The following is a 27,995-nucleotide window of genomic DNA, read 5'->3' as shown; positions in this document are numbered from 1 at the left end:
CATGTGCCCCCTGCCCGCAGATACTTAAATTTACAGATAGGGGGCACACTTCCCTCCCAACAGGTTTTTCTGAAGACTCGAGGGACCCCCTAAGTCTGCAGAAAAACCCAAAAGGTTTTTTTTTAAATAAATGGGGGGGGGGTTAAATCCCCCAAAAGTTAATAAAGAATCCGCATGTGTGCAGACACTTATCACCTTAGAGCCCGGTAGCAGTGGCAGAGGAGCCGATCCTCGACGGCTGGCACAGGGATCCATGCTGGGCTCAGTTGCCACAGCCGAGCACCACAGGGATCCTCAGTGGAGCCTGGTTGCCAGTGGCGGAGCCTGTCCATGGCAGAGCCTGGGAGTGCGGCACTGGAGCCTGTCCACAGGGGAGGGGCCGTGGTTCAGAGGTAGAGCATCTGCTTGGCATGCAGAAGGTCCCAGGTTCAATCCCCGGCATCTCCAGTTAAAGGGACTAGGCGAGTAGGCGATGTGAAAGACCTCTGCCTGAGACCCTGGAGAGCCACTGCCAGTCTGAGTAGACAATACTGACTTTGATGGACTAAGGGTCTGATTCAGTATAAGGTAGCTTCATGTGTGTTCACAACGGGGGAGCCTGGGTGGCTGAGCCCAGCAGCCATTGGCTGTAAGGTAAGCAATGGGAGGGGGAGGGGGGAGATGAGATTTCTCCCTTCCCCAAGAGAGCCCCCACTTGTAGATATAAACTTTGCTTTTTAATTTGGGAGTCTCTGTAATGAGCCCCAAAGCATGTTCACAGCCCCTCACTGCTGGATGTTGAGAATTTTCTGTTTGTATACATATTAATTCATGGTCCAGTAGAAAACAAAGCGCACAAGATGCACAGATATAAATCAGCTGATTTTCATAGGGGGAAAGGGTGGCTGGGGTGGGGGGAGTGGTATTCTGCAGTTGTGGATTTATTTGACTAGGAAACTTTTGAATCAAAACACATTAAGCTTGTTTATCTTGTCTGAGACATAACTATCCTAGTAAAAACATGCAGGAGGCTATTTATTGGGTCTAGGACAGTTTAAAGCAGAGATTTACATCTGTTTCTGAGAAAGTGCCCATACCAAGAAGAAGTCTGCCAAACCAGCTTGACTTCTTCCAAGCCTTAATCTATGCGTAATTTCCTCTGTTACCAGAGTAGCCCACACAACATCCACCCATTGGTCTTCAAAGACAAGGGCCTCTGCTTTCCTGTGCCTCTCAGTTGCTGTCTTGGCCCCCATTAAATACAGACATTAGATTCTTAGGGCTTGCATAGGGCTGATTTTATCTCCTGTGTATGCAACAGGGAGAATCCAAAGGCAGAAACTTGTTTTGCAGGTATGCATTGGGGCACCAATGAATGGACTGAGAAACACTGAGCAGTTTCACTGCTAAGAAGCGTTTGTGAGTGATAGGAATGTTATGCCAGGAAGACGGCAAAATGGATTGTGGGTTGTGTGCGAGCCTTGGGGTCACCAAAGTAAGCATGAGGTCTAGTCTACTCCCCAATGACCTGGCTTCGGTCAGAGTACCTGCTCCATAGCTGTATAAAGCACTGACAGAACCATTGTTCTGCATTATATAATCGCTTGTGTGACTCTCTGAAGGGGAGATAAAACTATACTGAAAATGACATTGTTCCTTTACCATTAAATTAGTACTCCCATGTGTATATTTGAAAATAGGCTGTATGTACAAATATCGCTTTGGATTTCTTTAGATCTAGAGGTGCTTGTGTTTCCCCATTTGTATCTATGACCTGGATGGCCCAGGCTAGCCTGATCTCGTCAGATCTCAGAAGCAAAGCAGGGTCAGCCCTGGTTAGTATTTGGATGGGAGACCACCAAGGAATACCAGGGTTGCTGTGCAGAGGAAGGCACTGGCAAACCACCTCTGTTAGTCTTTTGCCATGAAAACCCCAAAAAAGGGGTTGCCATAAGTCGCTGCGACTTGACGGCACTTTACACACACAAGGAGACTAAAGAATAATCTTTAGCAGGGCTTAACTCTGCTTAGGACTGCACTGTGAGGCTTGTAAAAAAAAAATCCAGCGTGTTAAAGCGTACTGTATTCCACCCAAAGTGGTTGGAAGTAACAACTGTACACTTGTGAATGGAGCCACAGTTTTCTAGAGTAATGTAGATAACATCCCTTTTTTGGTGTTCAAACCTACCCATGCTATAGAGAGAGTCACTGGATCACACTATGTGAGTTGGCCCTTTCACACACAGGCTTCAATCTCACACATAAGCAAAGCAATAACAAAACGTTTAATTCATTTTAGGAGCAAGCTTCTCCTACTTTACATGAGACGTTGACGTCATTGTGTCGAATGATAGGGCTTGACTGGGCATTAGCTTCTTCTTAAGGGCTTTCACAGAGCTATGTGGTTGTATACCCTGGAGGATTTCCTCAGGTGAGAGAGATTTCCATTCACGGAGGACAGTTTTGGTGTCTCCTGCCTCCCACTGCAGCCCCAAATGTGCCACATTAAATGATGCTTCTGGGGGAGAAGATCCCCAGAAAACAGCATCAGGAGGGGGGAATTGGCTTGTGCCCCCCCCCTACACTCATGAAAACTCTATGGGATCCACATAGTCACTCTGAGCCCGACCTTCGGGTTGGGGAGAGCGGGGTAGAAATGTAATAAATAAATAAATAAGCCATTATTTCCTCCACAACAGTTCAGTTTTGTTATGTGGACCCATTTGGGGACTAGAAACGGAGCTGCAGGATGAGCGAAAGAAAGTGGTATTAAGAGAAATGCCAGACATACTGGCAATGTATACCCTAATGTAGATCTTTCCAGTAATTAAATATGACCAGTTGTAAAAGTTAAGAGCAAATTTGAATAATTAACAGGTTTAAATGTTGTTTGTTATATCAATCTACAGCTGAACAAAGCTGCTTCTAAAAGGTTATGTGTTTCTTCCTGGTTTTGGTTATGCTTGCAGGCATCAATCTGCATACTGCTTTCCCACTAAAAATCAGTTATGGATCCAAAAATCCCATCAGTGTGCGCAAGAGGACACTTCGATTTCCACGGATTTGTCTCAAAACTGCAATACCCCACCCATCCCACAACATTCCCTAGGAGCCCCCCTGAACCCCAGGATCAGCTTTAGGGGCCACAGAAGACAGTGGGAAGTTGCAGGATCTGCTCTGCTGGTGCAACTTTGGCTCCATTACATTTCACGCTTAATACTTAAATAACCAGCATAGATTAACTGAGAGTAGTCACCTCCACTTTTAGATTTCTGCTGTCACAAACCGATATCTTATATGCCGTGATTGATTTGGACAAATTCCAAATCTCTAACAGAGCACAAGATTTTTTTAAATCTACATCTGTGTGCCACAATTTTTATGCACTTTTCAGAAATTTCCAGTTTGAACCAAAGCTTAGCCGAATGCCAAAGAGAAAACGTTCTCCTCCAGGAGGAGGTGAAGCAGTCACGGTTGACGTCCAAGGTGGCTGAAGCAGAAATCGAGCAGCTTCAAGCTTCTCTGCTGCAAGAGGGTGAACTACAAAACAGATGCCATGAACTGCAAAAGAAGACCCAAGGTAAGGTGGGCATCAAGTTTAAAACCAGCCAGAAGGCAACATTTTTCAAAAGTGTGTTCGCTTGCATCCTGCAGTGGTGGGCCACTCTCCAGGTGCATCCAGACATCATCACATTTTTTAGTTCATTGTCGGTGTCTATATGTGCTTCCTCCTCTGGAATTTTCAGCCATCAGGATGTTTTATTTCCTGAATAAGCACAATTTTGTTTGCGTGATTGCACCCCTGCACCTGCATAACCCTTGCTGGATTTGATGTAATACCACCAAGAAAAAGGGGGGCAGGGAACCAAGGGTGTGAAACAAGGTTGTAAAAGAACAAAGTGATGGATTTGCACCATAACTAGGTTTCAATGAAATGTGTAGAAACATGAGCAAGGGAAGAACTAGCGTCGTACATTCAACAAGTCTTTGGCTATTTATGCAGGGTCGATTCTGCTCCTTGCTCAATGCTGATTTTTTAAATCCAACCTTTAAAATGACTATTCACGATCCCGAGGCAAGAGGAGAAAGTCAATCAAATCCCCTCACTCACTTTCTCCTTTGTTTGCATAGCCATTAGCAATAGTTGTTTGCATAGCTAAGCTGCGGCTGCGATTCTGCATGCTTCCTTCAGGGAATGCTTCGATGCAGGGGTGGAGCAAATACAAACGGTTGTGTTAAAGGGGCTCTTAAAAAATGTGAAGCAGGTATGCGTCGGCTTCGCAGTGATGTCTGGAATGAAGGTTCAGCAAGAAGAACTCAAAAAAATGTGTGGGGCAGTTCAGCCTGGAATGTGCTGCTAATTACCAAGCATAAACGGCATTTGAGAATCACACTTGTCACATTTCTGCTGCAAAGCAGCAAGGGAGGGTTTTGCACGGAAGAGGTGCCCTTTTTCTCCCTTTCCCTGCCCTCTTCTTTTCATCTGTACCTTCCCTTGCCTGGACTCTTTTCCCTACTCAACACTGCTAATGTACTTTTGGGGCTCCATCTGGGATGAGGGTTGCCGCAGGATACAACTGTTGAGGAAAGAATTAACATGGCCATGCACGCTTTCTTCTCTGCAAATGTCTTCTACAAAACTTTCCCAAAAATATATGGAAAGCCAGGAGCAGGGCTTCTTAAACTTTTTCCACTCACGACCCCTTTTGCCCAAGAATTTTTTGCACAACCCTGGGTATATAGGTATATAAAATAGATATACAGATCAAACATTTACTGATAATAAATCATAAAGAAATTTATTTTATAACAGTCCTTTGGTATGCATGTAATTTTATCATTTACTGTTGCCAAATTTTTCGCGACCCCCACATTCAGTTACATGACTCCATATGGGATCGCGACCCACAGTTTAAGAAGCTTTGACCTAGAGCAATTAGTGTCATTTGTCCCCGGAAGTCCACATTTGTGCTGCTGAAGAACCTACATTTATTTACTGGTTAGCTTATTTTTAGGCCAAACACCTGCAGCCCAGCTCAGGTCAACTTCTAGACGACTTGCTGTTATTGAACCATAGAGTCCATGGTGGCGTAAACACTCTGTTCTGCCATATTCTGTTCTGCCATCTCTCTTGCAAGTCATTTGAACACATGAAGCTGCCTTATACTGAATCAGACTCTTGGTCCATCCAAGTCAGTATTGTCTACTCAGACAGGCAGCGGCTCTCCAGGGTATCAGGTAGAGGTCTTTCACATCACCTACTTGCCTAGTCTCTTTAACTGGAGATGGAGATGCCGGGGATTGAACCTGGGACCTTCTGCATGCCAAGCGGATGCTCTACTACTGGCACAAATGGAGATTCACAAGTCTCTTGCCCTCTCCCTACCCTCTCTGTTATCTGATTGCATCTCATATGGCAGGTTCTCCCTCTCTTGTGTTATTCCACTGACATAATTATTTTGGATTATTTATTTAAAACATTTGAATGCTGCCTTTCCACCTAAATAGGGTTGGTTTTTTTTAAAAAAAGATTTTTAATAGGAAATAACCTCCCCAGATAACCAGGCACATTTTTAATGAAGCCGCCGTGTAGTTCTGTATGTAGGCTCAGGATTAGTTGTTTCGCTCAAGTGGCAAATGTATCAAGTAACTGTCGGGGCAGCATCATGGCTGCGAGGCCCCCAAATCAGCTCGTTAATAAATTCATGCTTTGTTCTTACAGCAGTAATTTGAAAATATTCATGCTTTGAAATGCTTGTTTTCCCCCTCCTAATCTTCTTTCTCTTTCTGGAGGTCATTATGACCAGCAAATTAGTAAACTGCATTCCTGTTTTCCCCAAGAAGGTATGGAGTGCTCTCCTGCTTTCAGTAAAACAGAAGCACTTTATGACTAGTCATGGTGCAAAAAATAAAAGAAAGAATTGTAAATTGAATTCACATTTTCTCCAAGCAGGACTTTAAAAAGCAGGAATGCACTTTGACTAGTCTTGGAACAGTTATATTCTCCCCACCCCCACCCCGTAAATCATCATATTTTGTTTATCGTGTCTAGCATTCAAAGTGATCTATTCCCTCCAGGAGCACTAGGAAGGCTAAAATGTGTTTGCAGAAAGCTTTTTGTTCTATGGAGGTGCATACCAAATGGCACAGGGACCACCACAGCTTCTCTCTCCTGACTAATACTAATGTCGGGAGTAAAGGATTACGGTTTGGAGAAAACAAATTTATATTAACAAAACAGAAAGGAAAATGGCACCATTTCTCCTGATGCACATATTTTGCTTTGCCTGTATTCGCCAATAGAACACTAATCTGATATCTGAAGTCCCAGCCCTGCATCCTTTCCATGTTAATTTATGGGAAGTGGTGTGGATCTTTTAGTACTAGTGTTGAAGAAGGAATCTCAGAACATTCAACCAATTCATACCTTAATGCAGTCAGGGAGGAAAGAAGCGCCTGCAAAAAATCCCCTCTTCTGCACAAATTTGAAAGACACGGGAGCACCTGATCATCCTAATGGTACCATTTGCTTCCCCCCACCCCGGATGAAATTTTGCAAATCTCAGGGCTCTCCCATTTTTCTATAACTCTCTTGTCTTGCCAGAGATCCATATATTCCGATTTGTGCTGGGAAAACAACTGCTTAACTGCTGGGGTTGATAACTGCCTATCCGTCTTGGTAATTAATGCATCCCAAAAACTGTTTTGTGAATCTGATTAAGTCCGCAACACATCCTCTATTCCATTTTAGGATTGTGCAGTCTGCAGATAAAGTTTTTTTCATGATGTCCTGAAACAACTTTTTCTCTTCTTTTTTTATGAGCTGAAAATTCCACCAGAATCTGGAAAACACAGTCAAAATGCGCGGGGAGAGCGAGGCAACCTCTGACGGGCAGGGAAGGCATACATAATTAAAAGGAAGCCCCGGAGCAGTCAGTGGGGTGACTGCAGGGAAACATGCCTGTATCAAAGGCCCTGCAAAGAATAGCCATAGGATAGCGATAAAGAAATACAAATACAAATGATTTTAAAAATCTGGAACATATTGGACTCCACAGCTTTTCCTTTTCTGTTCTGTTCCCTTATTCAAGACATTTTATTGTGCTTTTGAAAAAATGAACAATTATGTTGCATATGTTGTACTTATCATTGTCATGTTTGCACCAGGGGAGATTAGATTCCAAAGAACAGTACAAGTTGAGATAAAAGAACATTAACCTCTCTTCTCAAAGGTGTTCTGTTTAAAGTCTGTGTTGTGCTTGTATAGCTTGTTCTGACAAAACATCATGGGGGGGGGAGGCAAAGCTAATTTCCCATGTGTATTTTGTTTCAGCATACTGTAAGGAATAGCCTGACTTGCAGAGGAAATGCCTGTCTTGGACCTTGACCTGTCCTCTAAAAATGCTCACATGCACACATAATCATTTGGCATTTCCTACCCTAGCTTGACTTAGGAGAAAGATTTGGCCCAACAGACCAATTGGTTTCAACAGGCAAACCAATTTGTTAATGTCCTTTATGGGTCAATCAGGGCTCATCCATATATCACGGCTTATATGCAAGATGATGTTGAAAACGTTTTTGCTTTGTGACAGGGGCTCTGTTAGGGTTGCCAGCCTCCAGGTAGTAGCAGGAGATCTCCTGCTATTTCAACTGATTTCCAGCCAATAGAGATCAGTTCACCTGGAGAAAATTGGCGCTTTGGCAATTAGACTCTATAGCATTGAAGTCCCTCCCCTCCCCAAACTCCGCCCTCCTCAGGATTCACCCCCAAATCCTCCCGCTGGTGGCAAAGAGGGACCTGACAACCCTAGGCTCTGTGCAGAGGCTATCATGTGTGAGAGATGTTTACCATCTAGATCAAACTTATTATAAAGTTAAATAGCATTCAGTTATCATGAACCAACTCCGGTTTGTTTATGAAGAGGAGGAGTTTAGGAAGCCCATGGGCTCCTCATGTGCCAAGCCAAGAATGAAGACTTTATTTTATTTATTTATTTTATATCCTGTTCTATCCCTGCCAAAGCAGGGCTCAGAGTGGGTTACATCATCATAAAAACAATGTATCTCATTAAAATACATAAATAATTTAGACTTAAAAACTTCTGGTTCTAATCAGTACTAAAACCCGACGGCACTATTCCAGTTACATACTGGTAGCTGCCACCCTAGAAGAAAAGCGGTCAAAGACAAGAAATTGAAATTAGATAGGTAAGGGGAAAGGGAGGCTAGCTACAATGGAAACCATTGCTGCCCTCAACCATAGACCTGGCTGAATATCTTAGTCATACAGGCCCTGCGAAATTACATCAGATCCCACAGGTCCCTGGTCTCACTAGACAGAGAGTTCTGCCCTGGTTTACAGCCAGACATTTTTTGGGCAAGTTGTTGTTGTTTGCTGAATGTAACGTTCTTGGGGGGGGGGGGTCGTAAGAAGCTGCAGTTTGTTGTGATTTCCAGATTGGGTGAAGCAGCAAACGCTAGTTTTGTTTTAGTGCTACAAAGCAGGATTCCAAACCCTAGTTTAATCCTGGTTTGGAATCTGGGTTTGTAGCAAGACCTCAAGTGAGAGTTTATTGCTTTGCCCAATCCAGGCATCACAACAAACTGAAGTTTCTTAAAAACTAGGAAGTCTTAAGCTTTGCAAGAGGAAAAGACAAGGAAGCATGTGAACCTCAGGACAACCTGGCTCATTCTTATCACAAACCAGAGTTAGGGATGTCCCGACAGCCAGAAAGTATGTTTTTAGCAGTAGCTGGTATTCTCATGGAGACTCTCCATAAAACAGGGCTGATTAATGAAATGAATGGCTTACAGATATTATTGAGTCCATGCAGAAATTGCCTGATATGTGTTTCCAGTGCTTCATGTGTGGAATTGGTAAGATAAGAACTGTCACTTAGATTTTAGGTTACTTACAGTGCAGTCCTATGCAGAGTTACTTCGGTGTAAGCCCACTAAAATCAATGAACTTAGACTGGAGTAGCTGTGCATAGGATTAATCTCTTTGTAGTTCAAACAGCGCATTCCTGAGCCTGAAGGGCAAAAGCCCTTAGGAGGACAGGAAGGCTCTGCGCCAGCGTTCAGGCCCCCCACACCGGCGTCTGGGCTACTTATGATGGCGTTAGTGGCCCGAATGCTGGTGGGAAGTCCTGCACCAGCGTCCTGGCATCCCAGAAGGTGTTCCCAGGGTGGGCCGGGAGGAGGAGCTGCCGTTAGGCAGCTTCCTGTCCCCTTTGGCGGCGGGAACACCAGCGTCGAGAAGAGCAAGGCTGTGCCTTCTTTTCTCTATGGGGCGAAAAGGCCATGTTTCACACACAAAAAAGCCTCTAAAATGCTTTTTTGTTTTGTTTTACGGGTTGCGGGGAACCGTTCACACACGCTGCAGCTCAGGAATGCGCTGAAAATTTGTTATTAATTTTGGTACCGAGGCCTGACAACCTTATTATATTAAGCAAGCTGTATTTCTCTGATGCTTCTTTTCTCAGACAAACCTCTTTTGGCCCATTGATACTTCCTTGTTGTGTGTGTGTTAAGTGCCTTCAAGTCACTTCCGACCCTATGAATGAAAGTCCTCCAAAATATCCTATCTTTGACAGCCTTGCTCAGATCTTGCTGATTGAAAGCTGTGGCTTCCTTTATTGAGTCAATCCATCTCTTGTTGGGTCTTCCTCTTTTCCTGCTGCCCTCAACCTTTCCTAGCATGACTGTCTTTTCCAGTGACTCTTGTCGTCTCATGCGTGACCAAAATACGATAGCCTCAGTTTAGTCATTTTAGCTTCTAGGGTCAGTTCAGGCTTGATTTGATCTATAACCCACTGATTTGTTTTTTTGGCAGTCCACGAATCCGTAACACTCTCCTCCAACACCACATTTCAAAGGAATCTATTTTCTTCCTATCAGCTTTCTTCACTGTCCAGCTTTCACACCCATACATGATGGCATGAATATGATGGCATGAATATGATGGCATGAATTAATCTAGTCTTGGTGGCCAGTGACACATCCTTACACTTCAAAATATTTTCTAGCTCCTTCATGGCTGCCCTTCCCAGTCTCAATCTCCTTCTGATTTCTTGGCTGCAGTCTCCCTTTTGGTTGATAGTGGAGCCAAGGAATAGAAAGTCTTGAACAATTTCAATTTCCTCATTGTCAACCTTAAAGTTGTGTAATTCTCCTGTAGTCATTACTTTTGTTTTCTTGATGTTCAGCTGTAGTCCTGCTTTGGCACTTTCTCTTTTAACTTTTAGCAGTAGTCGTTTCAAATCTTCACTATTTTCTGCCAATAATGTAGTGTCATCAGCATATCTCAAATTATTAATGTTCCTCTCTTCCTTGTTACTGCATAGAAATATTTGTTGCAACTGCAATGGAAGTATTTTGGATGTAACAGCTCTTCCACTTGTTACGTATAATTTTGTTCTCCCTCTTGGTAAATTAGATTTATTGAGAAGATTTTTTTTTTTAATGTAAAAGGTTTGGTTAAAGTTATCTCAACATTTAGTGCAATTGTGTGGAATCTTTAATATCTCTGCAATGCCTAGCTTGTAACAGAAGGGTCATTGTGACCAGTTCTGTTATAGCTGTTGACAATAGCATTTTGACATAACACTAGATTGTGGAGGTTTTTTTTGTCCTGGTCAGATGTTTCCCATGTTGTATCTGAACAGCAATATAAAAAATGTTCTGGGAGGGGGGAAATTAAGATAAAGAAAGTATTCTGAATACAAACAATTTAAAAATTCTGGCTCATATCATTGAAGAAGCAAACTTTTACCAGTTACGTGGAACTATGGCAGCTGCTAGTGTTTTTATGGAGGAGTTTGGAGCAGAGATAGGAGCCCCGTGGGGCAAAGTGGTAAGCTGCAGTACTGCAGTCCAATCTCTGCTCACAACCTGAGTTCGATCCCGACGGAAGTTGGTTTGAGGTAGCCGGCTCAAGGTTGACTAAGCCTTCCATCTTTCTGAGGTCAGTAAAACGAGTACCCAGCTTGCTGGGGGTAAAGGGAAGATGACTGGGGAAGGCACTGGCAAACCACCCTGCAAACAAAGTCTGCCTAGCAAACGTCAGGATGTGATGTCCCCCCATGGGTCAGGAATGACCCGGTGCTTGCACAGGGGACCTTTACCTTTTACCTTGGAGCAGAGAAGCTATAGAGATGGGATGGGAGAGACCCATGCGTTCACACAAACTTGCACCGGGGAGTGCAGTCTAATGCAAAATCTGCTTTGCCCTAGGTCTTATCCTGAAAACCTTTCAGAATGGCACCTGGTGTTCACCAACAAATCACCACTTGTGTGCCCTTAGACTTTTAGACATGGAACAGAGTGGTGTGGGGCCCTTGCTATTCATCTTGATATATGAGATGAGTGTTACTTGGCTGGTTGTGTGCTATGACTAGCTGTAAGGTTAATCAGAATCCTATCCTGTGTTGAGACAGGGTAGAGACAGGGGAGCATTAATCTGGTGCTCTCTGCTGACTAAAGTGGAAGTGTCTGTAGTTAAATTACCTCTTTGGCAGGGATAATGTTACTTCACTGTCAAGGACAAGTGAACATATTATTGTAGTTTGGGCATGCTTTTCTGCTGTACAGGCCCCAACTTTGCCCAGTTTCTATGTGCTGGCAGAGGTTTGGTGAGTGATAGGTTCCCACATGTGCCATCTGTGTCACTATTTTCTGCTGGTTGCATTCCACTGGCACAATGGGTGGTCTTGTGTTACCTGTCTAAAACTCTCAGGAACAAAGTGGTACCTCAGTGAATTATTGACCCACAGAGTCACTGAAATGCCAGCAAAAGTGCATGTCACAATAAACTAATCAATTTCTGAGGTAGTTATTAGCCAGTTGTTAATTTATTTACAATATTTATATGCCACCTTTCAATGGAATGGTCTCAAGGCAGCAGCCATTTTATCTGGTTGCCTCAGGGAGAGAGGAAGGGCTGCAACTAGTCTCTCCCTCCACTGACCCGCCTCAGACCAGCTGCCACTGGTTCCTCTCTCCCCTGAATTGTCTCCTGCAGCGGCCATTCTGTCTGGTCATTATGGAACAGTTATACTGGTTACCTAACAGAATCTGAATTTTTTTCTACTTACTGTAGGCAGTTATTTAGAAGACCACCTTGAAAGACGCAGAGATGCATTAGATAAACGTATCTAATTAATTAATATTCTTGGAGCACTGAATATGGCTAGCATGTACCCATTGTGAGCAATACATTTCTTTCTTTTTTGCAAATTTTCTTAAATTTATTGTTAACAAAATTACATCAAGACTATAAACAAAAGAAAAAGGAAAGAAAGGGGAAAAATAAAAATACAAACACAGAAACAAAAAGTTTAAAAAATTGTATATGTAGCTAGAGAACAGGTTGTAATTTCTTAATTAGATTTATATTCGATACAAACGAACATGGAAGTATCTTTTTGTCTCTGTTTGCATTTTTATTTTTTTCCTTTCCTTTTTCTTCTGTTTATTTTCTTGATGTAATTTTGTTAACAATAAATTTAAGAAAATTTATATTTCTGAGTACCTCTGATGAAGGCGGATGCTTGTTGGGGTACCATGCAGTGCGGGAAGGGGCTTGACCTAGGACCCTCCCCTCCCTTGCTTCCCTGTGTCAGATGACCTGTCCTTGCATCCTGAGTGGGAGGAGTATTGGATCCCGTTGAGTGTTTGTGTCCTGAGCCGAAGTAGCTGGAAGAGTTGTGAGCGGAACGGTATTAGCCAAATGCTGTGGCAAGGTTTGTTGTTCTTACTGTGTGTTTCTACAAAGCGCGCAGTGCTCTTTCATCCTCCGTGACTCTTTAAGTACGATCTTTAAGTATGATCAACATGAGACCATGGTTAGGGACCATGACTTAGAGGTGGGGCATCTGCTCGGCACGCAGAAGGTCCCAGGTTCAGTCCCTGGCATGTCTAGTTAAAATGATCAGGGTAGAAGTTGATGTGAAAGACCTCTGCCTAAGACACTGGAGAGCTGCTACCAGTCTGAGTAGACAGTACTGACCTTGATGGACCCATGGTCTGATTCAATAAAAGGCAGCTTCATATGTACTTATAGATGTAGCCCCATGGATCATGTAGCCTGATCATCTAATCCTGTCTAGAGTTTTGATCATGGCTGAGAGAACTGTACTTGGCGGCAGACTTAATTGGTTCCTAAGCTGTATTGTGACTTGATAGCAGAGTTCAATAGTAGTGCTTACATCTTCTTTTTCACTTCTGTAACATTGTACGAGCACCAAGGGTGAAGCCGATGGGACTAAGGATCCCAACTAAGTCCCACTCCCCTCCTGACACTGCCCAATTTTGGCCTCTACATCTACATTAGGTTCAACCAGCATAGCAGCATAGTTGCCATTCTAAGCCGTTTTCAGAATGGCTTTAGGAGTCTGCCTTGTATATTATTATGCATGCAGCTAAGCCTATCAGTCTGCAAGGAAACAGCTACTTCACACATTATGATACATTGCCCCTTGTGGGTGCAGGTGAACAAGTGACTCCCACATCCTCAAAGATGTCAAAAATGAATCAACCTCCACTAAGTTAATAGTTCATTCCTGAACTAAAATAGTTACCCGAATATTACTGTTTTCCAATATACTAATGCTTAGAAATGTTCCCAGGAACAGTTAAAGTATATTGTAATTTGTAATGCGATCAGACTGGAGCAGCACAAAAAGAACAGTAGGAATCTGTTCAGCTTTTGTGGCCTCTGTACAGGGCCACTTTGGGAACTGTGCATAAGTTGGCCCATGGTATGTACCATTGTGGGGCTGTACAGAAAACCACCTGATGGATATCAGTTATAAGTAAGTGAAGCCTTGGTTTTCTGAATTGATTTTATAGAATTGTTAATGTGTAGGCTTCATATTCAAACAGAATAAAAATATTCCTTTAATATCATATGCGGTTCTAAAAAGCAGTTCAAAATATACAGTAAAGAATAATGGTTTTAAATTAAGAATGTATGTATTACTCGTAATGTAGACACTATTGGAATACTGATTCCTATTGTTTCTGTTGTTTAGCTATTTTTTTATGACATATCCATACCAGGAGAACATTATATTCTTGTGTTTTCTTAGGGAAATTTTTCTTATTAATACTGCAAAATCTTGCCAAATTTGTGTTTAACATCTGAAGTGTGTTCACTACAGATCATGAAAAGAGGCAATTAAAGAAGTCAGTTGCCAAGATATAAGTCACACTATAAAAGTCTATCTGCTGTATTATTGGTGAACTACCTTGGAGGAGGGGGTAGCAGGATTGAATTAATAATAATAGTAACTTTTTTATTTTTCAGATTTAACAAGTCAAGTAGAGACAACAGAACACAAATTCCAGAAAGCGACTGCCGAAATGGGCTATTATAAAGAGCTATTCACGTAAGACATCTAATTTTATTCTTATCGGGTATAGTTCTTTCTGACTGATTCCTCTGTAATTATGTACTAAAATATAATGAATAAATTAATAACAGTGTTCAAATCCATAATGGTGATTTGAGAAGCAGAGATTGTTATTGTAAAGTTTATGACCCATGGGGAAAGGTTTTATTATGTATGGGCTGACATTAGTACACTGTACATTATGTTGCAACCAGAGTTTACATGCATGAAATCTTTTTGAATGAGTAAAGAAATTGTAAAAATAGAACAGTAGACATTGAAAATCTTTTATCCCATATGAAAACAGGGAGAAGTATATTTCATAACATCACAAAATTTTAGTTGATTAAAAAATAAGCTTAATTCACCTTTTCTTGCTATAGAATATGGATTATCTTGGCATACAGGATTGGAGCCCATCGAATAGATCCACAGGAATGGGATGAGCATGATTATCTCTGACTTTCTTGCCGTTCTCTTCCCACACTACCCTCCAGCTTCCCCCTTATGCTGTTGCTGGGGTTTCATGTCCCCCCCCCCAAAGTATCATTTGGGGCTGCAGTTGGGTGGGGGTGAAGGCAAAAAAGTCATGCTCTATGGGAGGAAATCCCACAGTAAATTTCAGTGGGATCTAAGCCAACAGTTTTCATCTATTATAGTGCAGAATATAAATTATATTCAGTCCTACCTGTAGTAAGCAACAAGAAAGAAGCCAAGCAGACCAACACGTTTCTGAGAACCCAAAGGAGGGCTGAGCCTGTCAATCAAAAGGCAGATTTTGGATGTGCAGAGTGTGTAGTCATAAGGTGTCAAGAGGAGAGCTACACAAGGGCTGATGGAACAAGTTCAAAGGAGACAGAGTATATTATCCAGGGCTTTACCTACCTCACAGTTGCTCAATCAGTAGACAGCAGACATACAGGCCAACTGGCCATGGCACATCAGGAAGTACTGCCAGATATATTGCTGATTGCTCGAGGGCACAGTGAGACTTACAGCATGTCTTATGTACAGTTGCCAGCTCCGGCTTGGGAAATACCTGGAGATTTTGGGGGTGGAATATGAGGAGGGTGGGGTTTGAGGAAGGGAAGGATTTCAGTGCCATAGAGTCCAATTGCCAAAGTGGCCATTTTCTCCAGGGGAACTGACCTCTGTTGCCTGAAGATCAGTTGTAATAGCAGGAGATCTCCAGCTACTACCTGGAAGTTGGCAACCCTAGATCTTAAGAAAGCTTTTATTTTATATTTGGGCTTTTACTATATCAAAGTGTAACCTGCCTTGAACCACAAACGGAAAGGTGGGATTTAGATGTTTTCAAAAAAGTTTTTTTGTAAGGTTAGGTAATAAGTCTTCTGGAGGGAAGGCAGCATGGTACATCCCAATCTCGTCAGATCTCGGAAGCTAAGCAGGGTCAGCCCTGGTTAGTATTTGGATGGGAGACCACCAAGGAATACCAGGGTTGCTATGCAGAAGAAGGCACTGGCAAACCACCTCTGTTAGTCTCTTGCCATGAAAACCCCATAAGGGGTCGGCATAAGTCACCTGCGACTTGGCGGCACTTTACATACACACAATAAGCCTTCGAGTATTTCATTAAGTCTGCAGTCTGTAGCTAGGGATTTGACCTCACAAAAGGGAATGCTGACCGCGGAGGCAAATGAATTCATGAATTATCTTCTCACACCGAAACCTCCTTGGTTTGATGATTTTGCTTGACTTTGAAAGTGAAATGTGCTGTGATTAAAAACTGCCCATGAGACAAGGATTACATGCTCAGGCATCAAGGCAGCCGTTATGACACCGGTAGGAATTGCCATCATTTTCTGTGGCAGCAATGAGCCGAGAATAGCAGTGGTCATGAAGAAAGCATAGAGAAGGATCCTGGGAAAAATAAGAGCTGAGGCCTAATGTGGCCATTTTACTTTTACTGTGGAGGACTAGAAAACACAAAACACTGTTGCATCTACAATAAGACCTTTTCCACATGGGAAAATAAGACCTTTTCCACAGCATTGTGGTGCATTTGTGCACCTTCCAAGGTTTCTCTCACTGTTCTCTGATCTTTCACAAACCTAAATTGCTGCAAAGGCTTGGGAAAGATCCCTGCAAAACCTGAGTAGCTGCTACATAGATGGGAACATTTGGATTTTCCCGCTCGCGCCCATGAGGCAGCCGACGCAAGGGGTGCTGTGGCGTAGTAGTTAGAATGTCAGACAAGGACCTGGGACAACCGGGTTCGAATCCTCCACTCAGCCATGGAAGTTTGCCAGGTGACCTTGGGCTTGTCACAATCTCTCCGCCTAACTGACCCTAACAAGGTGGTTGTTATTATTGTGGAGGAGGGGGGAACAACTTGAAAAGCTGCTTTGGGTCCCTGATCAGGGAGAAAAGTGGGATATAAATAAGCAAACCGAAGACGCTGTCCAACACTGAGTATGGACATAGCACATGGCCCACATTAGCGCCTCACCCAGATGCTACTTGCCAATATCCCTATTATATATGCGTGGGCAATACACGAGGCCGGAGACGGAGTTCCAACAGCAACTGCTTTATTAGGTGAACAAGAACAGAACTAGAGAACTGTGCAACAAACCCCTGCTTATATGCCCACTCGGCCACCCGGGGCCACACACCCCAGTCCGTGATTGGGCGGCTGCAACCCCTAGAGCCAATGAGAACACACAAGCGCAGGAGCCTGGAGAGGCTCCAAGCTCAACAAGCTCATGCAGCTTCCTGCTGCAAACATAACAATCCCATTTCACTGATGCAAGGTAACCCTCTGGATATGGAAAGAAGCAAACAGGCAAGGCACTTGACACTGATGAAAAATAGGTAAAGTTGGCATGTCAGAAGCATAAGGGATATGCAGTGGCACACAAGGTCCAAGACAAAAGCCCCAGTCCAGATCCAGCTTTTCAATACAAAAAGTCTGGCATTGCAGCAATAAGAAACAGCTTCACCCCCCCCATGATATAGTATTCAGCAGCTACAAAGAAAACAGGAAATCCATTACAACCAGAGAAGGGCTGATTGAGAGACTTGGGAGGGGGGGGACGGACAGATGCTATCCTGGAAACACCTGCACCAACCTAAAGTCCAGGCAGAACCCATAAATCTCATGTAGACACATACACAGAAAAGGCTGTTGAGGAGCAGGGGTGCAGCAAGCATTGTAACAGCTTGGCTGGCTCAGACCAGACCACAGTTTGCAGGAGTGAGACATGTCTGACCCCCTGGCCCTGCACAATAGGGTCTGACTGCTGAACACCACACGTGGATATTGTCTGTTTTGTGGCAGGTATCTGGGTGGTAGTGGTAACAATGGGTAAACTAGTTGAAAAACCATGTTCACAGTTCTAGTCCCAGCCAAACCAAATCTGACTTGCTCATCTGTCTCCCATTGTTTTTTTTTTGTTTTTTTTAAAAAAAACAAGTTGCTGGGCCTTGTGCACGGGGACTTTTTGACCTCTCCCACCACAGCCCTTTGCAAACCCAGAAGCGCTCACTGCAAAGTCAAGGAACCCTCTGGAGGAGCATTCCATAAATGGTTGCTGCTACAAGGAGAAATCAGCTGCTCTCTTCTCCATGCACTGTGGAAAGGCTTCATGTGCATGCAGGCCTCACTGGATTCCAGTCAAGATTGGTGTAGTGGTCAGTGTCAGATTTGGATCTGGGAGAGCCAGGTTCAAATTCCCGCAACGGGATTCCTAGCAGCGCTTTCATAAAGTATAATCTTCAACCGCAACAAGTTCAGAAGTGAGACATATATATATATAAAAAAATTTTCATGGAGTTCCTTGAATATCAAAGAAGGTTCCCTTTTTTAGAATGTACACTGCAATTCCCGCATTCACATTTTTTATCAGAACTGCAAATACTCTGTTGCTAAGCATTCCAAATATTTTAACAGTAATGTAAATGAAAAGAACAGCATGCCCCATGTACGTAAATATACAGCAGTGACTTTCCAAATATAATTTTGAGATGTGGATATAATCTTGGTCTAATTTAGCAAAGTAATTTCTTCTGTTTCAGTTTAAATGTAAATATGATTAACTAAGTGTATTAATAGCATCTCAAGTTAATGTAATGTTATTATGATGTAATGATGAGAAATTTCTCCCAAGTATTCAGCCCGAACGATTATTTGAACTGTTTGACTGCGTGACCATTTCATTTCCATTATACTGGAAATAACAGGCACTGCAAATTCAGTGTTTTGTGGTTGCTACAGTAAATGATCACATATTAGGTTTGAACTACACTGAGAACATACGTTGCTGAAGTTTAAAATGTCAAGCAGCAGATCGCTCTCTTGTAAGGCATGCCTGCCAACTTTTAAAAACCCCAAGGGAGACTGGGGCTGTGCCCCTGAACTTTTAAGCCTTATCCGTCCTGTTCATTCACCTATAAACAACAATCACAAGAAAGACCAGGTCATAATGACAACGACAAGAAAGATCACAAACGTGATTTAAGAACACATGAAAGATAGCTAGTGTTTCAAAAATGAGCAGTGGGCCCATTCAGCCATTGGAATGAATCAGTTTTTCAGTGTGTGTGTGTGTGTGTGTGTGTTAGGTACTGTCAAGTCACTTCCGACTCATGGAGACCCTATGAATCAAAGTTCTCCAAAATGTCCTATCTTTAACAGCATTGCTCAGGTCATGCAAATTGAGTGCTGTGGCTTCCTTTATAGAGTCAATCCATCTCTTGTTGGGTCTTCCTCTTTTCCTGCTGCCCTCAACTTTTCCTAGCATGGTTGTCTTTTCCAGTGACCAAAGTATGATAGTGTTTTTCAGTAGGAAGCATTAATCCACCTTTCATGCTCCCTTCCCCTCACGTGTGGAGTGCAATTAAATGTTTCTTTGCTTGAGAAGTCTTGAAATAATCTCCGGTTTTCCACATTGCATGAATGCCTGCACTCAGATAAACTGAAGTTCATTTCTTCCCTGTGCATTGGGATCTGAAAGTTCAGAATCCCAGTTGGAGACTAAGGTTACCAGTCTCAAGATAGGGCCCAGAGTTCTTCTGAGAATTCAGAATGCATGTGATCCATTCCCCTGGTGGAAGTGGCAGCTTCTGAAGGCCAGCTTTATGGCAACTCATCCCTTCTGAGCTCCCTCCCACTCCAGGCACCCCCACCCCAATTTCCCAAGACAGAGTTTCCAACCCTCGTTTGTGGGAAGGAAATGAACTCCATTTTGCCCAGGTGCCCTGGCTGCAAACTGGCGAATGTTGGAAGACTTCACAAATCAGGAAGCCTTCAGTTGCTCTGTGCCTGTGAGGAGACAGTGGCATGTGCGGGTACAAGCACAAGGTGCATTGGTGCCCGTAAGGTTTGTCATGATTAATACAGCTGTAAAACATTAATTATTGTAGCCTTCTGTCTGTCTGCTTGCTACTGCACTTCTCTTCTGCTAAAATATGAAGAAGAAGAAGAGTTGGTTCTTATATGCCGACTTTCTCTACCACTTAAGGGACTCAAACCGGCTTACAATCCCCTTCCCCTCCCCACAATAGACACCCTGTGAGGTGGGTGGGGCTGAGAGAGCTCTTAATAGAACTGTAATTTGCCCAAGGTCACCCAGCTGGCTTTGTGTGTAGGAGCGGGGAAACAAACCCAGTTCACCAGATCAGCGTCCGCCGCTCATGGGGAGGAGTGGGGAATCAAACCCGGTTCTTCAGATCAGACTCCACCACTCCAAACCACCGCTCTTAACCACTACACCACGCTGGCTTTCTAGTTATAGAAAGCGAGGCCCTTTGTCCACCTAGCTCAGTGTGGTCTACTGGCCCTGGAAGAGAAGGGTCTTCCCAGTGTGAAGTATTTGAAGTCCTTTAAGTGGAAATGCCAGGGACTGATCATTCTGTGTGAAAATCATGAGCTCTGCCACTGAGCTTTAAGCTGCACGTAAGGCACCTCTAGACCGCTTACGTTATTATTTGGGCCTCAGGCTTCCACTGGGGCTAAGGGCAGAAGCAGGCCTTGAGCACTCATTCATTCCTGCTCCCCTCTCCAGCGCAATTTCCTCCTTATGGGGACCCACCTCAGAGAGTCAACAAAGTTCCTTGTTCAAGTAAATGCAGTGCTCTCTGGAGGCATGCTCTGCCTCTGGTAGGTTCTGATGATCACTGCTAAGCAGGGCTTTCCCACCAGAGTCAACATCACCCAAAGGGGTGGCGCCATTTGGAAAGTGTGTTCCCGGAATACTATGTTAAATTGTTCCTTTCCTCCTACTTCATTTTCCAAAACTCTTCTTCCACTACCATCCCCTGATTTCCACCTGTAAGAACAGAAAATTTCATTATGTGGGACATCCATAGTAGAGGACAAAAAAATAGCCAAGGATGTGTGCGGTTTGAAATTATCATCCAGCTGCAAAGTAGTAGTTCCAATTCTTGTTGATAACTTCACTTCATGCCACTACAACAATATATTTCTTATAGTATGTGTGGGAGGGGCATGGATAATTTTTGTATCATATAAGGTGTTTGAATCTCAAGGAGTCGCTTTAATTTATCTGCCTAGTACTGAATATTAAGAATTACGTTGATTAATCCATTTTATACATTTCCCTATTTTCTTAAGTGATTTCATGCACAAGCTTGGTGAGTTAGTACCAAAAGTATACCATGCCACACAATATTTCAGCAACCTACCCAGCTCCCCACCTGTACCTGTGTGACAAAAGGCAATTTGGATGAAGCATCGAAAATGCTTAGTGCCCGAAAGGAATAGCTTCCTGTCCTGTTGAGTGCCTAACAAGTGTATTCAAATAGTTTTTCTAAAACAGTGCTCACAAGAGTGTGTGGCTAGTCGCAGATAATGAATTTGCATTGGTTGTTTCTGAAGAGGGGCTGTGGGATAATGGTAGAGCACTGATACCTCCAGTTAAAAGGTCTTTGGTGGCACATGCTAGGAAATACCTTTCTCTGAGACCCTAAAGAACTACACATTTTGAGTGTATCCAAAAAAGCGATATAGAAGTATTTAAAATTATTAAATGAACAGAACGGAGTTTGGTGGAGCAGTGGTATGGATATGGGTTGGATGCAGCCAATGTTTTAACAAACCCTTGCCTACTTCCCCTCCTTATTACACCCCCTCATTCCACATGGCTTTTGTCCATGTAGGTCCCAGGATCCCTGGCATAGCCTTATTTGGTGGCTGGTGGGGGATTCCACTTTACCTGTTCACCAGTTGAAAAGCTGATTGGAACTAACCCTGTATGCTCATATAACTTAAACAGCAACACGTTTGACTCTACTGAAATTCAGCATGCATTATACTTCATGATATCAGTTCTGATGCTTAGAATTAGGTGCTTTTAGTCTGTGATTACAATTGCATTATAAGTGTGATGTCTGTTACATTGTTCTGGATTTTCTTCTTGAGTATTTGTGCAATGTTACAAAGAATATCCACATTTTTCAGAGGAATACCTACCAGTGACACTGGCAAGCTAACCCACGTTTTATATGGCATGTACAAATGTTCTTTTGAATGTAATACTTTAATTCAACAGTTACATAAATCATAGTGACAGCCAGTTCTGGAAATCATTGGACATGACAAATTTCAAAGAAATTCTTTAGACTTAAAGGTCTTCATACATTCTTCAACAAATGTTTCTACTTTCTTGTGGCAATTATTTAATGATAATTATGCAAATAAATCATTGAACAGTTGACTAATTATCTTTGACTTCTTAAAATGGGAAGAAATGAAACAGATGAAAGGGAGTTTAGAAATTCTGTCTGTTTAAAAGAAACCCACCAGTCAGCATAATATATTATCACTGACTGCAGGTTTGCACTAAAACTGTACTATTTCAGCACCAAATTAATTAGTTTGACACCTCCAAAGGTAAAACTGTATGCAGTTGCACTGATATTTCCTGCACTACTTTTTTTCAGTGAAAAGTAGCCAGGAGGCTATAATCTTGAACCCAGGACCAGCACTGGGGATGGTTGCTTAACAGTGTCTCCATGGACCATTGTCACCCTCAAAATTGTCTGCTCTCTGCTTTTCTTCCTACATGGAAAAAAGATCCAAGGACCTGTAGATAGTTCACTACCAGTTTGGCAAGAATCACATGACAGAAGGAGCCAATAGGGTCCCACCTGATCCTATAAAAGAGGTGACTCAGACTAAGAGGTTTCTCAGTCTAAGCAAGTTGTTCCTCCAGTACAGGCCGAGCTGCTTTGGACTGTCCTTCCCTTCTCCCTCTTGCCCATGTGCTTCTTGGTTCAATTTGTCTTCAGAGAGTACCATAGAAAAGGGATCATGGACTGAAGGTTCATGGGATAACATGCGTTTGCAGTGGGAAGTGAATGTAAATTGGACTGAAGACTCATCAACACGTGGAGCTGTGTCACACTGAGTCAAACCACTGGTCTGTCAAGGCCAGTATTGTCTACTCTGTCCGGCAGGTGCTTTCCAGGGTCTCAGGTAGAGGTTTTTTGCATCCCTTGCTACCTGATCCTTTTAAATGAACATGTGAGAGATTGAGCCTAGAACCTTCTGCATTCAAAGCAGATGATTTATCACTGAACTATAGTGCCACAAGTCCTTACCTGCTATTTCCAGAAGCTAATCTCCTGGCACACAGCATAACAGAATCTCCTATAGCTTCCCCCCACCCCACAAAGACAGCATCCATCATTCCTTGGTAGCTGTGATATCCAGTTCTAAACTCCAAATCAGTTACCTTTTTCCAAGTGCTGGTGTTTCGCATTGGTCTCCTGCTTGAGCTTGTTTGAAATATATATATAGGTGACTTTTATGTCTGGTTCGTCATGTTCTGTGCTTGGTAATGTTTTCACTCGAAAGAAGACAGCTGGGCGTGCTTTCTTTTTCATCCTTTTTTTCTCTCCTCCACCCCTGTGTTGTTGTTGTTTTCCTCTTATACTGGAAAGCTTCTTTCCAAAGGCAATTCCATGGTTCAGATAGAATTCCAAACCACAGTTTGACATTTATTTAAATATGCATTGGGTTTGTGTGCCTTTCCTCTGATTGCGGTTTCTGATTCCAGGGTGCCAACCTAGGCACAAACTCTAGCTTGCAGGTTTGGTTGGAGGTAAGGCAAAGCTGTGGTTTGCTGCAAAAAAGAAGGGATTGGAGCCCACAAGGAAAGGGGTGAGGAGGTGGATGATGGAACATGTCACAAGGATTGCTCATATAATGCCAAATGCAGCCTGGGTAGTTCTACATGGGAACTCGGCGAATTAGTCCCTTCCCGAGTCAAAAATACAGGCAACGTCTCAATGATTAGCTATGAAAACACACCCTTAATGCGCGAGGATAAAGCCGTCAGTTCACACCTGGTTCTTTGTCCACCCTTTAGACCGGCTAGTGCCTGGTTCATTCTAGTCGCTCACCCCCAGCCTTAGGTGCGTCGCTTTTGCATCTATAATGTGTCCCCCCACCAGCAGTTGGAATCAAAGTGGCCAGTAAGATTCAAACTTTTTGGCTCCAAGCCAATCCTGGCTTTGGAACCCACTTGCTACTCACCGTCCAACATTTTTACGGTATAAATCTAGCCCCCAGAACTTTGGACTTCCTCACTACTGCCCCTGTGTAGTTTGAACACAGGATCCTCAGAGATCTGGAGTCAACTTCAATCTCTGTCCTGCTTCTTCCTTCTTCACTCTCCTTCTATGCAGGACTTCCTCATTATGTCAGACAAGCTTGAATATTTTCATTTGTCCCCCCTTTATTGTATGCTTTTATTGCTTAGGTGTTGTGTTGTCTAGGGTTAAGGTGTGTCGCGTGTGTGAGTAAGAGCCTGCAGCCGCCTCCTGTTTTTCTTCATCTATATTTCAAAATAAAGATTTAGACTCAAATTCTATTTTCTGCCTGCTTTGTTTCTGGGAACCTTCTCATTCCCAAAGCGAGGCGTTACTACCAAATTTCTAGACCCCAATATACATAGGCAGTAGGTGAAAGGTAAAGGTAGTTCCCTGTGCAAGCACCGGGTCATTCCTGACCCATGGGGTGACGTCACATCCCGACGTTTACTAGGCAGACTTTGTTTACGGGGTGGTTTGCCAGTGCCTTCCCCAGTCATCTTCCCTTTACCCCCAGCAAGCTGGGTACTCATTTTACCGACCTCGGAAGGATGGAAGGCTAAGTCAACCTTGAGGCGGCTACTTGAAATGGACTCGCATCGGGATCGAAGTCAGGTTGTGAGCAGAGCTTTTGACTGCAGTATTGCAGCTTACCACTCTGCGCCACGGGGCTCTTGTGCACATAGGCAGTAGTTCCTAATTTAATGTAACCGAGGTACATGTTTGTGTGCTCTTAACCTGCAAAGGGGGGGGGGTTGTCACACACAGGCCTCTTGAGTAACACTTTGGGCCTTTAGTTTGACACATCTGCACAGACCAAGAACATTACATGTCAAATGTTAGCAGTGGGGGCTTTTTGCAAGCGAATGTCCAGCTGAAACAAGCGCAGAGGTTTTTTTCATAGTAAAATTCTATCTTCTTGAATACAACATCATTGAAAGTATAAGCCCCACTCATATGGAAAAAAATCTTGAATTTTCCCATCACCTGATATGATGATTTTCTTTTTCTGGATAAGAGGTTTGACATTCAATCTTCGTCGTGCCTTGTCTGTCAGAAAGGGATGCCAGGTCTGTTTACATTTTTTAAGATACTGAGTCAGGAGGCCTGAACCACCCTGATTTAAACTAGTCCATGCAGAGACAGCCCTGACCTAGATAGCCCAAGCTTGCCTGACCTCATCAGATCTCAGAAACTAAGCGGGGTCAGCCCTGGTTACTACTTGGGTGGGAGATCACCAAGGAAGTCCAGGGCTGCTGCACAGAGGCAGGCAATGACAAACCACCTCTGAACATCTCTTGCCTTGAAAACCCTATGGGGTCACCATTGTTGGGCAGCAATTTGACATCAAAATAATAATAATAATCCAGAGAAGAGCTCGGTGCAGATTCTTTGCCTTCCCTCCCTCCCCACATATGCATTTGGAAGATCAATATAATGCAGAAAGACATACTCTAGAACCGTGGTTCCCATCCTGTTTATGTATGAGAACCCAACCTCAACACAATAGCAGTTATACTATTAGTATCCATTGATTGAGAAAATACACAATGACAAAAAGCTACTGTGAATTCAGTAGTGCTTTTAAATGAATTTGTATTTTATTAATTACAACAGCATCTACATACATTTGAAAAACAGTAATACTACATATGCGTGTGAGACATTATTTATTCAGTCTACAGTAGATAGGTTTTCTTATTTATTATGCTGAGTCATTTAAAGAGATGGCTGTTTTGCAGCTTCAGTCTGGTTGAAGGGTAAGCTGTACAGGGCCCAGTGACTTGGCACAGTGTAAGAAAGCTTTATGTGTTTGTATAGTTTGGAGTTAACTGGTGTCGCTGTCTCGAATGACCCCATTTGCTTACAGTTAAGCTGCACACATGGGAATTCACTTGGATGCACAATGAGCTTTCATTCCTTGACAGAACAATTGGTGGATGCTTATTTATTTTTATTTTAACCGTGCTTTTCAGTGGTAAGTTAGCTCCCAGAGGAGCACACAGGTATCAGAGTCTAACGCAGATAATGATCAAAATGTTTCTTGTGAAGTGAATTCTCAGTTGTGCTGGATCCAGGCATCGTCAAGAGACACCTGGCTGCTCCACCCCCAGAGTCCCTAGCAATGGCACTTGGGTTGGAAGAAGGGGGACCTCATCACCCAAATACGCTGTCAGATCTCACGGTCACATGTGTTGAGCAGCAGGACTTTTCCACAGCTGGTAGTATAGTGATTACTAGTCTAGGTGGCCAAATAAACGAGAAATCCAGTGGGACCTTACCCAGCGACAAAATTTGCTCCAGCATAAACGTTCTTGAGTCAGAGCTCACTTTAGGCGAGGCTGAAGTGAGCACTTAAATTCAAATTCAAATTCAAAAACCTTTATTGGCATAACAAATCGTACAAGGTATTCCAGAATTTGGCAAATGATAAAACATCAATATCGCAATCTGTAGCAATAGATATGAATAAAATGAGGTATGCCGGAGTACAGTGAATATAAGGTATATATAGAAAACTAGTGTCTGCGGAGGGAAGGATAACTTAGAAAGTAGAAGTAATCCTGGAGGAGTCCAAAATTGGCAGAAAGACCCAATTTGGATGAAGAACAAGATAAAGGAGTTGCAGGCAGGATTGTTTGTCTTTCATGGTCAAGTAGTCTTTGCTTAATAGCTCGGAAAATGGTTTGGCTGTCCAGCATCAATAAGTTGTCTATATCTAATCCCAAGGTTTTCAGTTTGTGTGGGATAAGCGTGAACCACTCTGTATCTGCAGCTTCTTTTAATAAAAAGGGAGTAAGACGATTTTCATTTGGAGAAAAATGAATCTTAATCCAGTATTTAAAAATTGAGTGCCAAGCTTTGGTCTCTAAAGTCATCATTCCAGTTTCACTAAGGATAGATTGGAATGGGACGCAACTAGGAAGTCCTAGTATTTGGCGGAGGAAGGAAGTCTGTACAGCTTCCAAATTTTTATTCAATGCTTCTATCCAGACAGGTATTCCATACAGTAGTTGCGCCAAAATCTTAACTGTAAAAACATGAATAGCTGCAGGTACATATTGGTTCCCTTTTAAGTAAAAAAATTGTTTAATCTGTGATACTGAATATTTAGCTAAGTTGATGACATTATTTCTGTGATTTGTCCAAGTTAAATTGTAGTTAAAAGTGAGACCCAAATATTTAAAAGTCTTGACCTGCTCTATTGGTACATTGTCGATGGACCATTTTGAAAGATGCCAGCTTTTGGTGAAAACTAGAATTTTGGTTTTGGCATAATTAATTTGCAATTTGCTATGTTTACAATAATCAGCAAACAGTTGTAGGTGTCTTAATAAGCCAACCCTTGTAAAAGATAAAATAGCGGCGTCATCGGCGTAAAGTAACAGTGGAATTTTAAGGTTTCCAATCTTAGAGAATGACCATCAATTGAGTTAAAAATCTTTGGAAGATCAGCTAAAAATAGATTAAAAAGATGCGGGGCTAAAACGCAGCCTTGTTTCACTCCTTTTGAGGTAGGAATTTTGGGTGTTTAAGTGGCCTTCATCCGAGAATTTGACCTGGCAAAAGGTACCTGTGTGGAGTTGTTTAATGAGATATAAAAGGCGGGGGTGTATGTTCAGGGACTCTAATTTGTTCCAGAGAAGGTTCCGATCAATTCAATCAAAAGCTCCTTTTAAATCTATAAAGGCAACATATAACTTTTTTGTGCCCGATTTCATATATTTTTTTGTTAGACAAGATAAAAGGAGACAGTGGTCCACTGTGGAACATCCTTTTATAAATCCAATTTGTTCAGGGCCAATGATTTTATTATCCTGTGTCCATTTAACTAGTCGTTGTTCTAGATATTTAGCATTGATTTTAGATATAATGTTCAAGAGGCTGATTGGGCGATAATTTTCAGGACGGTCTAATTCTCCTTTTTTATAGATTGGTATTATTATTGCATTTAGCCAATCTTCAGGAATAGAGCCAGAATTGTTGATGGGAAGTGAGCACTTACCAGGCTACCAGAGAGCCAGCGTGGTTTAGTGGTTAAGA

General features: G+C 42.7%; 1 protein-coding gene across 1 annotated transcript in view; it reads left to right on the top strand.

The window, feature by feature from the left end:
* Positions 1–14,295: 14,295 nt before the first annotated feature.
* The window catches only part of LEKR1 (leucine, glutamate and lysine rich 1), a 40,404-nt gene continuing 26,704 nt past the window's right edge, over positions 14,296–27,995 (top strand). Inside the window, exon 1 of the mRNA XM_056850215.1 lies at positions 14,296–14,372. Within this exon, the coding sequence (XP_056706193.1) occupies positions 14,347–14,372 (26 nt within the window). The 5' untranslated portion in view covers positions 14,296–14,346. The remainder of the gene's footprint in view (positions 14,373–27,995) is intronic.

The sequence above is a fragment of the Euleptes europaea genome, chromosome 5 (assembly GCF_029931775.1).
Source record: "Euleptes europaea isolate rEulEur1 chromosome 5, rEulEur1.hap1, whole genome shotgun sequence".
NCBI lineage: Eukaryota > Metazoa > Chordata > Lepidosauria > Squamata > Sphaerodactylidae > Euleptes > Euleptes europaea.
This window is presented reverse-complemented; position numbering and strand designations above follow the sequence as displayed.